Raw genomic sequence first — 11,551 nt, forward strand, 5'->3', positions numbered from 1 at the left:
CGCGGATCTGTCTTTCGCAGAGCCGTATAAGTTTCCTCAATACCTCTGCGAACATCCAAGAACTCAGAAGGCAGAAGGGGCCATAGGCTCGGGGAGGAAGGAGCACTGCGGCCGGTGGGACAAGAGGGACGGCCGAGGGCAGGTCACCCCCGCTGACTCGCAGGCCCACAGCGCGGCTGGGAAGCCGGGACGCTCGGGAAAGACCTCCCTGCCCCGCCGGACAATCGCGCAGGCAGGACAGTACCGAGAGGGCAGCGAAAAGAAGAAGACCCAAGAGAGGGGCAAATAATGCCAGGACGACCCGGTGAAGGCTTGGAGATGAGAAGCCACTGGAAGTTGGGGACCTGATGGGAGGCGCGGGTGCGCGGGGCAAACGGCGTCGGGAGGGCTGGGGGCTGGGAGGGCGCAGCCGACGCGGGTCTCACCTGGGGGGTCCTTTCGGCCGGGTTCTTCATCACCGCCTGGCGGAAGCTGTTATCCACGTAGGACGCCATCTCCCCCCGCGGCCCGGGCCGGGGCCGCTCCGCGCCCTCGGCCGCCTCCTCCCGGCCCAGCGCCGCCGCCGCCTCCGCCCTGCGCGCTCCGCCCGCCCGCCTCGGGCCAACCAGCCAAACCGCCGCGGCGGCCGGGCGGCGGGGCCCCGGGCGCGCGGCGGGGCAGGGGGCGTGAGGCCCGAGGGTCCCGAGGCGCCCGGCAGCCGGGAGCTCCTGCTTCCTCCGCCTCCGCTTCCTCCGCGCCGCGCGGTCGGGAAGGCTCCCTCCGGGCCCTGGCTCGACACGCCTCCCCGGCTCCTCTCGGGGACGGCGGCGGCTCCTCCCGGCCCTCCTGGGCCTGAGTTATTTTTAGGGAGTTCGAGCCGCGGTGAGGGGGGAGGCTGGGGCGCGCGGGCCTCCGGCTCCTCCGGGCGCAGGGCCGCCCCCTCCTCTCGGGGTCTCCGGAAAGCCCTCGGGCACCGCGGCCGCCGTCTGAGGACTGGCTCAGGTCTGGGCGCTCCGGAGCTGAAACGCCTCGGTCTCCGTCTCCGCCGCGCCGGAGCTCTGTCTACTGCGCTCCGCCGAGCCCCCCGACTGCTGCTGCATCCCCTCGGGCCGCCCCGCCGCCGCCGCCCCGGCAGCCGCCGTGCGCTCTGCCGCCGCCGCCTCCCCCCATCGGCGCGCGCGGAGCGGCCAGAGCGCCCCCGGCTGCGCCCTCGGCCGCCTGACTCTCGGCAACTTTGTTCCCGGTCTGAGGGCGCGGAGGGAAGGGGCCGCGGGCAGCCGGGTCCGGACTCCCGGCGGCGGGCGTCGCGCACAGCCCCCCGGAGAGTGTTTGGGAAGCGGCGACTGCCCTCCGCTTCCCCGCCTCTTCCTCCTCCTGCGCCTCCGCGCCGCCCCGCGGTTCCTTAGGGAGGAAGCGGCCTCCGGGGCCGGTCGCTTTGTGCTGCAACCATGGTGAAGAGTGAGTGACGGGTCTGCGGCCAGTGGGCTCGCGCCGCGTCGGCGGGGGCCGGGCGTCCTGCGCCGGGACCCGCCCCCGGGCCCCCAGCCTGTAGGCCCGCCGGCCGCGCCCTCGCTGGGGAGCCGCACCTTCGGCGGCCCAGGTGAGCCGGGCGGCCCGGCGGCCCGGGATGGCAGCGTCCTGGCGGGGCTGGCGGGGGGCCGCTCCGCCTGGCCTCGGGGAGGCGACGAGTCTCAGCGCCGGGGCGGAAGGCGCAGACTCCCCTCTCCCCACTCCCCACCCCTTCCCCGGCTTACGCCGCGCCCCCTCCCCACATCCCACTCAGAATCCCGGGGGATCGGCAGCGTCCCCTCGCCTCTCCATACTCCCCCTGCCGCCAGGTCTCGGCCGCCGGGGCTGAAAGTTGACCTGGAACAGAAGTCCGGCCGCAGCTTGGGCCGCCCTGGGCAGTCGTTTTGAACCCAGGGGTTGGGCTCCGAGTCGCTGCAGAGGCAAGCAGTCCTCTAGGGGTTTATTAGGTGTATTTGTGACTTGCTTCAGGGAAAGCGTTCCCTCCTGCCTCCGTGCTCAGCAGGCGCCTGACACTTAAGTGATCGCGAAACGAAGGAGATGGAAACGTGGACTTAAACATCGCCCCTAGCCAGGCAAACACTCCAGATTTAAAGGTGATCAGCCTTTTGCGCGAGACTCGGCCAGCAAATCCTGTGACATAAGCAGAAACCCTTGCAGGTGTGCTTGGCATGAAGCAGAGTAAACCTCCAGACCCCGGACCCAAGTCGGACTTACTTGGTTTAGAAACACTAAGACAGAGCCCTTTAAGATGTCACTGTGCCTATTACGTGCCGCCCCCCGCCCCGGTCCAGGTCGAGAAGTGTAAGGTCAGCCAACCAGCGGCCACAGCTCTGGAGTTCTGGTCCTAGGGTTTTATTTTTACCTGCCTCCCTTTCCCTCACCCTCAATAAGTTCATGTTTTGCAGTCTGTATGGAGACCATATTCAGAGAAGGATTGTTATTTGCACGACCTACTACGCTGGACTTTCCTCCAATTTTCAAACATACTGTTTTAACATCTAGTTTATTTTAAACAGTTGGAATAGGTTATGAACAAACATTTAGGTTCCTGAAGTCACCTGCGTGGCATTAAACAGATTGTGTGGCTTCCAAGAGAAGAAACCATCCTGGCCCAACCTTCTGAAACTGAATCTGAGATACAAATTGTATCTCTAGACCTTTGTATCTCTAGATATTACCCTCACCCCAACTGCTTCCCCATATTTCTCTCAAACTCCTCACTGGAGGGCCAGCATCAGATTCTTTATGACATAGACCACCACCTTGAATAAGCGTCATTACCACTCTGTGAAGAGAGAAAAGAAGAAAAATCAAGTCCAATGAAGTGAGAAAACTTACCTGACATCTCCATCTGGTGCCCAGTAGATGTCTCAGAATTGACATGTGCAAACCAGGCTCCAGATCTTTGGCCCCAAACATGCCCCACCCAGAGCCTTCCCCATTCCAGCCAACGGTCATCTACACCAGTCATCCAATGCCCAGGTGAGAAACCTTGGCATCTTTCTTGACTCTTTCTCTTACACCCTACAAATTTCAATAAACCTGTCAACTCAACCTTCAAAGTACTGTGTCTGGAATCTCACCTCTACCCACTGTCTTGGTAGACATGACCTTGGTCCACGCCAGCATCATCTTTGGCCTAAACTTTGCAATAAGCACCTACTTGGCCTCCCTCTTGTTGCCCCTTGCCTCCAACATGTATAGTGAATCTGTTCATTCCAGTTCAACTTACTCTTCTGCCAGGCTCCTCTGAGCCTGGAATACTCCATGCAAGAATACTGGAGTGGGTAGCCATTCTTCTCTAGGGGATCTTCTCGACCCAGGGATTGAACCCAGAACTCCTGCATTGCAGGCACATTCCTTATGATCTGACCCACCAGGGAAGCCCTACTCTTCTGCTAAAAAAGAAAGAAAAGTTCATTAGTCATCCATCACATTTATAGTAAAAGCCAAGGTCCTTATTTATTATGGCCTAAATGACCTACAGAGCGGTCCTCCCCCACTTGTCTCTCTGACTCATCCCCTACAACTCAACCCCCTACTCATTTTCCAGCTACATTGGCCTCCATGCCACTTCTGGAACTCACAGTCTCATGGCCTTTCCCTTTGCAGTTTCTCTGCCACCTGCATTGGTAACCGGCTTCCCTCAGTTCAGTTCAGTTCAGTTCAGTCGCTCAGTCGTGTCCAACTCTCCACGACCCCATGAATCACAGCACGCCAGGCCTCCCTGTCCATCACCAACTCCCGGAGTTCACTCAAACTCATGTCCACAGAGTCGGTGATGCCATCCAGCCATCTCTAGGCCACCAAAAAACAAAACAAAGCCTGGAATGATGTTCCCTCTGCTCCTCCTTCGTATCTTTAATCGAATGTGCCTTTCCCTCTATCTCCACATGCCCCTCTTTCTCTCCCTTGCCGTCCTTGCCACCATCTGACATGCTACATATTTTACTTACTCGATTTATTTCTTGTTTGTTTCCCTCCATAATGATGTAAGCTTTTGAAGATCAATGATATTTGTTCCTTTTGTTCACTCAACACGAGGTAAATTAATGAAAAACTATGGTATCACCTCGTATGTGTAGGAGACTGTTATATACATTATCTCACTATACCCCTGATGGAGGAGGAGAGGCTAAGAGAGAAGCAACCTCTCTGAGCCTGTTTGCTGCTCTTTAAAAATGGGATAAAAATTGCATGCCTTGAAGATTTTCAAGGACCCAATAGGATCCATTCAAAGTGCCTTGTAGAGTGCTTGAACCATGCTGTGTGCTCATCGCAGTAGTTAATAATATTTTTAAGATCATTCTCATCCTCCCAACCCTTTGAGGTTAGTAGAACAGTTACTATCATCCTGTTTACAGATGAGGAAACTAAGACTAAAATAGGCTAACTGACTTGCCCTAGTTCCAGGCCTGCCTTGAAGTTTGGAGGGATCAGGGGCAAGCTAATATAGACCTCATCATAAATTCTTAAAGCTAAAACTTAAATGGAACACAATGTGTCACGGACTTCTGGCTTGAAACTCACACCTCATTTTCTTCCCACCTCGGCTCCGTTACCTTCTACCCAAAGACTCATGTACTCAAAAACATCCCAGTCGGTACTTCCAAACAACATCAACAAAAGCTTCCCCTTGGTGATTTTTCCAGCTATGGTCCAGAGTTGGATGCTGCTGCTCCTGTCTGACTCTTTGCGACCCCATAGATGGCAGCCCACCAGACTCCCCCATCCTTGGGATTCTCCAGGCAAGAACACTGGAGTGGGTTGCCATTTCCCTCTCCAATGCGTGCAAGTGAAGTTGCGCAACCGTGTCCTACTCTTAGCGACTCCATGGACTGCAGCCTACCAGGCTCCTCCATCCATGGGATTTTCCAGGCAAGAGTACTGGAGTGGGGTGCCACTGCCTTCTCCCAGAGTTGGATGATCATGCCTGAAAGTGGCAGGGCAGTACGTTCCAGGGCACAGGGTGTTCTGAGAGCATGGAATTCCTTGTCCCATGGGGAGGGTGAAGCCGGAGCAGAGTCCCAAAGCCCAGGCAGTGGGCAGGAACCCACTCACCCAGACTGCACACCCAGAAAGTTGTGAGTTACAGTTGCAAACCCAGTTTTTATTTGTTTTTTTTCTGAGTGCTCTACTGTAATACAGAATCACCCCGATGACCTCAAGTGAGGCCTAACAGTGTGTCTTATCCACCAACAAAATTACTAACTCACTGTCAACCTCTAAGCTATCATTTACTTTCAATTAGAGTTAATTCCCCACTATTTAAAGTCTACTTATCTAAGTATGTCAATAATGCTTATCGCCCTTCCGCATCTAGGACACCTAATACTTAGCATGAACTGCGTTTTTATTAACATTTGCGCTCCAACAGTATACAGAATATACCATAAGTGACAAAATCAGACACAAACTTGCCAGTTTGCCAATTAGTCTAAACCAAACTGTCAGTCACCATAATCCAAGTAAGCCATCTATTAGGCCGCCTCATAAAGGCATGTTAAAGGCATGTTTAAGGCATGTTCTGTCATATTATCTAGGAAGTCATTAAGGGATAAATAGAACACTTGGAGAAGGCAATGACACCCCACTCCAGTACTCTTGCCTGGAAAATCCCATGGATGGAGGAGCCTGGTAGACTGCAGACCATGGAGTCGCTAAGAGTCAGACACGACTGAGTGACTTCACTTTCACTTTCCACTTTCATGCATTGGAGAAGGAGATGGTAACCTACTCCAGTGTTCTTGCCTGGAGAATCCCAGGGACGGCGGAGCCTGGTGGGCTGACATCTATGGGGTGCACAGAGTCAGATAGGACTGAAGCGACTTAGCAGTAGCAGCAGACAGAACACTGAGTTTTAACTCTAGAAATACATTTCGAGTTCTGGCCTTAATACCATTCTACCTATAACTTCAAAAAGCCTCAATGATTACAACAGTAAATTCTAATACATCTCTAAATACATTATGGAAGTTAGGTGTTTAAAGTGAGTAAAATAATTTTCTAAAATTCATATTGGTCCAGGTATGACACAAGAATAGAATTGATACATCTATGTCAATCTATCTGTAGAGAGTCATTTTGTTTCAAAATAACACGTTAAACGTTTACTATTCAGTCAGTCAATAAGGATTCATTGTGTGTGATGTGCCAGGACCCACTGATGTCTGTACTTAGAGTACTCGTGGTGTGTAAGACAAACATGATCTGTTCCCTCACCTATTGGGGGCTGGCTCCATGTGTTAGATGTTTGCCTAATTTCTTCCTCTTACCTAGGAGAATGACCAGGAGCTAGGATCCAGGAAGCTTTCCTGTTCTAAGACAAAGAGATCCCTCTGGTTACCATTGTGTCTAGTGATTACAACCCTCTGGAAGCAAGGCTGAGAGCTGAAGGAGGTTGAATTCTATTAAAGAGTTTCCTCACATACATCCCCCTTCTCCCAAACAATTTTTATTTACATTGTTTTGCAGTTATTTGAATCTCAGAAGAGTGGAAGGCTGTAGTTTAGACACTGGATTGCTTTCAATGAGCATACTCCACTAGGTAATATGGTATCTACCTGCAAATAGCATTGCAGAGAGTCCCAGGTGGAGAATACAATTACAAGCCCAGGGAGAAACAGTGAGTGAGTACATAGCAGAGAGCTTGGGGAACAAGTCAGATGAAATGTATCAAAAGCACAGTTAGACTCAGACTCTTAGGTTTGATTTTTTAGGAATCCTAGTAAATTCAGAGTTAAGGATGCTGTCTTATGACTAAGAAAGAGGCTAATGTAGTGTCATCTTAATGTGTGGATATTTTAGAACTGATTGTAAAAGAAAGAAACCATTTTCCCAAATGTATTTATAATGACCTTGGTTCTGCTTTGACCACAACTTCTTTTTATAAAGATATAAATCAGAGAACAATCTGGTTAACAAATAAAACTGTTCTATCATGATTGCATCCCCCACACTGACAAAACCACTTTCTTCCGCTGATGTGTTTGCATTTGAACCGGTGGTGGGAAAGCACAGACTTCTGTATTTCCTGATTGTGAGAAAGCTGATGCTGACATTTCTAAAAGGAAATGCGTTGTTAAACTTCTGATCCACTGTCAATTCCTTCTATTGTTGCCTAGGGTTTGGCATTTATTTTTATGAATTGCCCTGTGAAATTATAGTCCAAAAATCAGTCTGCCAATTTTAAGGAGACCTCTAAAAGCATTTAGGTAAAGTAGGCAAATTCACAGTTGTTTTAAAGCCTGAAAATCGGTAAAATTAAGGACTTCGTTTTAAAACCTAACAATGTAAATGCCATCACATAGTCAATGAGTGTTTAATGCATAGATTTTAAAAGCCCATGTTGGTTATCATGAATGCTTAAATTAATAATGCAAAGAGGAAAAAACACAAAACCCTTCCATTTCAAATATGCAAAATGAATCCCGCAAGATAATTCTGTCATAATGGAACATTGTATATTATTGAATCTGGGTTTCTCTGGTTATGTTAAGGTGATTACATACACTAAAATTACATCCACCGAACACTGGTATGCAGTACAGAATTTGTAAATGTGTCCCAACAAAGAAAAGCAGCTACAATTATCCCCAACCCTGGTCTCTAAGTAGTATGCAAGGGGGCAAGCAAGCGAGCTATAATACAGCTGTCTGCTTTAGGAGCGTCCAAACTAGTCAAGGTCATGCGAGAAAAAAGAAATTCAATATTCTTGACCAGCTGTGATTTTTTTAAATGCCAATACTAATAATAATCATTCTGAAGTCATGCTTATTTAGCGTTTGTTAAACCCAAGACTAGTGCTAGGCCCCATATGTACATAAACAAAGGAAAGAGTCTGTGCATTGAGCTTACAAATCTAAATTAGGCAAAGGAAGTGAAGGGCACACAAGGGCATGGGAAACATGCACTTAGGGCCGGTTTGGAAAAGGAGGCTATTTCATTGCACTGTATTTTAGTTTTAACTATCAGTGTTGCAGGATGGGGGACCCCTTCAAGGGCCTGAGAGTGGGCTGTTGTCTAACACTTGGAAATAAACTGTCCAAGGAGACACCTTAGAGTTAGTCGTTCAGTTGTGTCAGACTCTTTGGGACCCCATGGACTGTAGCCCACCAGGCTCCTTGGTCCATGGGATTCTCCAGGCAAGAATACTGGAGTGGGTTGCCATTTTTTTTCCAGGGGATCTTCCCAACCCAGGGATCGAACCTAGGTCTCCCTCATTGCAAGCAGATTCTTTACCACCTGAGCCACAACACATTGGCTGACAAAGCAACAGACTTTTTTGGGAAGGGGTGCAAGGGTGGAGAACCGGAGGATAAGGGAACCCAGGAGGACTGCTCTGCCACGTGGTTCACAGTCTAGAGTTTTATGGTGATAGGATTCGTTTCCTGGTTGTCTCTGACCAATTATTCTGACTCTGTGCTTCCTGGTGGTCCATCCACTGCTCAGACAAGATGGATTCCAGCAAGGAGGATTCTAGGAAGTGGTAGGACACATGACATCTCCTTTTGACCTTTCCCAAATTCTTCCCGTTGGTGATGGCTTGTTCGTTCCGTGTTCCTTACCAAGACCTCCTGTCATAAAATAACTCACACAAAAGGTTACTGTTGTGCTGGGCCAGGGTAGGCGGTTCCAGTTAGTGTTTCCCTGACATCAAAGGGTGCATTATTTTGCAACACAAAAATTTAAAGGAGTTGGGGTACACTGCCTTTATAGGGGGTTAGGAGGAACCTTCAATATGAGGATATATCAAGTTAGAGATTTAAAAGAGGAATGCACAAGTAAATGGCAAAAACAAACAAGAAAAAAGCCTCTGAACATTGGCTGGAATCTGATAGAGGAAGCAGCCAAGATGGTAGAAGAGAGCAGCTCAGAAGAAGAGAAACTCCCAGGCTCTTGAGGGGCACACCATGATGGTCCTGGCCATCCTTCATGTTCTTATATGAACACTGTACTTATCACATAAGTATGACCAGTGATAAGTGCTGGTAAGACATGTAAAACTGAGTTTGGTTTCGCCTCACACTTATCTCACCTACCAGGAATGAGCCTGTGGCATCATAGCTGTCTGTAGGAATCCAGAGGTGATTAAATCAGGTTAAAGACTGGCGAAAACCCTCAGCACTCCACCCCAACCTGGCTGGGTGCGTCGGAGACAGGATTGTTGACACAGGAGATAACACAGAAGTGACTGGACTAGCAGAACTTTAGTTGCTGCAGAGGAAGAAAATGTCATATTCCCCCCAGTGGAGTCAATGAAATACAGCTGTACGAGGGAAACAGAATCTAATGTCAGACAGTCTCAAATTTGAAAGCCTCTTCTGATAGACAGGAACTCTGTGACCTTGAGGAAAGAGCTTAACCTCTCTTAGTTTCTTTCTTTATAAAATAGTTTAAAAATATCTTCCTTGCTAGATTACTATGACAATGACTCAAAACAGGATTTATAAAAGTAAATACTCTGTCTCATCTCACCCTTCCCCTCAAAGTAAATAGCATTAGTCAAAGAATTTTTATATGGCCCTTCAAATTACAAGAAAGAAAGATCTTAGGTTAAAAATACATTGACCTGGTTGACTTTATATACAGAATTTTGAACTTAGATGTAGTTCTTTTCTTTAGGCTATTTTAGTAAATAAGCTTTAATTACTTATTGCAAGGAGCCCAGAGCCTCAAATGTAAATAATGTTCTATCTGGGGCAGAGGTTCTAACTGGGGACAATCAGCAGCTTCACAAGGCTGAGAATGCTGGCAGAGCTAGGCAGGGATGCCATCTCTAGAAAGAAAGCCTCCTGTGCTCCACAGGGGAGAATAGGAGCTGCTTGTCAGATGCATCAAAACTCGTGTCTAAGGGATTTCTGCTCTTATCAAATAAATGAAAAACCACAGTTGACTCGTACAAGTATTGAATCCATTACCAGGATTATCTCCATTTCAAAAAGCAAGGGATAGTTACCATTTATTAGTCTGCATACTGTTTTCCCAGGTGGCTCAGTGTAAAGAATCTGCCTGCCAATGCAGAAGCAGCAGGAGACACGGGTTCGATCCCTGAGTCACAAAGATCCCCTGTAGGAGGGAATGGCAGCTCACTCCAGTATTCTTGCCTGGGCAATCCCATGGACAGAGGAGCCTGGTGGGCTACAGTCCATAGGGTTGCAGAGGTGGATATGATTGAGCTTGAAAACAGTCTGTGTGTTATTATCCCCTTTTTATTATACCATTTTTAAATGTCACAATTACTGATTCCAAATATTACTATGTATAAATCTGCACCTCTCATTCAAAAGACTAAAAAGTATCTAGAGTAAGATCAAGTGAACTAGAGATGCAATTTAATTACAGACTAAGATAATTTTTACAGTAATGTTTTTGGTTTTTTTCTTTAATTTATTTTATTCAAGTACAGTTGATTTACTGTGTTGTGTTAATTTCTGCTGTATAGCAAAGTGATTCAGTTATATGCATATATACATTCTTTTTCAGATTTTTTTCCTTTATGGTTTATAACAGAATATTGAACATAGTTCCCTGTGCCCTACAGTAGGACCTGTTGTTTATCCATTCTGTATGTGATAGCTTGCATCTGCTAATCCCAAACTCCTACTTCTACCCTCCCCCTTGGCAGCCACAAGTCTGTTCTCTATATCTGAGTCTGTTTTTGTTTTATAGATAAGTTCATTTGTGTCATATTTTAGATTCCATGTATAAGTTATATCATGTGATATTTGTTTTTCTCTGTCTGACTTACTTCTGATTAACTTAGTATGTTAATCTCTAGTTGCGATCACGTTGCTGCCAATAGCATTATTTCATTCTTTTTTATGGCTCAGTAGTATTCCACTGTATAAATGCAACACATCTTCTTCATCCACTCGTCTGTCAATGGACATTTGGTTGCTTCCATGTCTTGGCTATTGTAATTAGTGCTGCAATGAACACAGGTACATGGGACTTTTTGAATTATGGTTTTCTCTGGATATATGCCCAGGAGTGGGATTATAGGATCATATGGTAGTTATATTTTTAGTTTTTTGAGAAATTTCCATACTGTTTCCATAGTGGCTCCACCAGTTTACATTCCCACAGTGATATGCTTGTGACAGTTGCAACTCCCATGTTTTTAATAGATTTTCAAATCAAATCAGTCTGTGCCTTACCTGGCCCATCACTGGCCAAAGAACAATACCCCTGGAGCTCTCCACAGCCTCTGCCCAAGGTTAATAGCAGGGTTATAGGCTGTGTAATTGAGTAGAATCTGTGCAAACTAATTTGAAACATTTCTGCATGACCCCACCATTTATCTTTATGGTGATTAAAAAAAAAACCACAACACTTTCAACACACGTTTTCTGCAGCCTAAGACAACTTCATCTAGAACTATGGCAATCTGTGAACACAAAAGCACCATAGACTTTGGGGCTTCCCTGGAATCTGTTGGCAATGCAGGAGACACGGGTTCGGTCCCTGGGTCGGGAAGATCCCTGGAGGAGGAAATGGCTACCCACTCCAGTATTCTAAAATCCCATGGACAGAGGAACCT

At 47.9% G+C, this 11,551-nt stretch overlaps 1 protein-coding gene across 9 annotated transcripts in view; it reads right to left on the bottom strand.

Moving 5' to 3' along the window:
* The window catches only part of RAPGEF2 (Rap guanine nucleotide exchange factor 2), a 265,728-nt gene extending 265,108 nt beyond the window's left edge, over positions 1 to 620 (bottom strand). For 6 of the 9 annotated variants that reach the window (XM_055405066.2, XM_055405062.2, XM_088828046.1 and 3 more), the window contains exon 1: positions 426 to 619. In XM_055405066.2, the coding sequence (XP_055261041.2) occupies positions 426 to 494 (69 nt within the window). In that variant the 5' untranslated portion in view covers positions 495 to 619. Of the gene's footprint in view, positions 1 to 425 lie in introns of all 9 variants that reach the window. The other 3 variants (XM_055405067.2, XM_055405063.2, XM_088828045.1) reach the window with 2 other exon arrangements.
* Between the last annotated feature and the right edge of the window lie 10,931 nt (positions 621 to 11,551).

Source organism: Moschus berezovskii, chromosome 19, assembly GCF_049115385.1.
Source record: "Moschus berezovskii isolate FMDL1 chromosome 19, NW_MosBer_1.0, whole genome shotgun sequence".
In the NCBI taxonomy this organism is placed as follows: Eukaryota; Metazoa; Chordata; class Mammalia; order Artiodactyla; family Moschidae; genus Moschus; species Moschus berezovskii.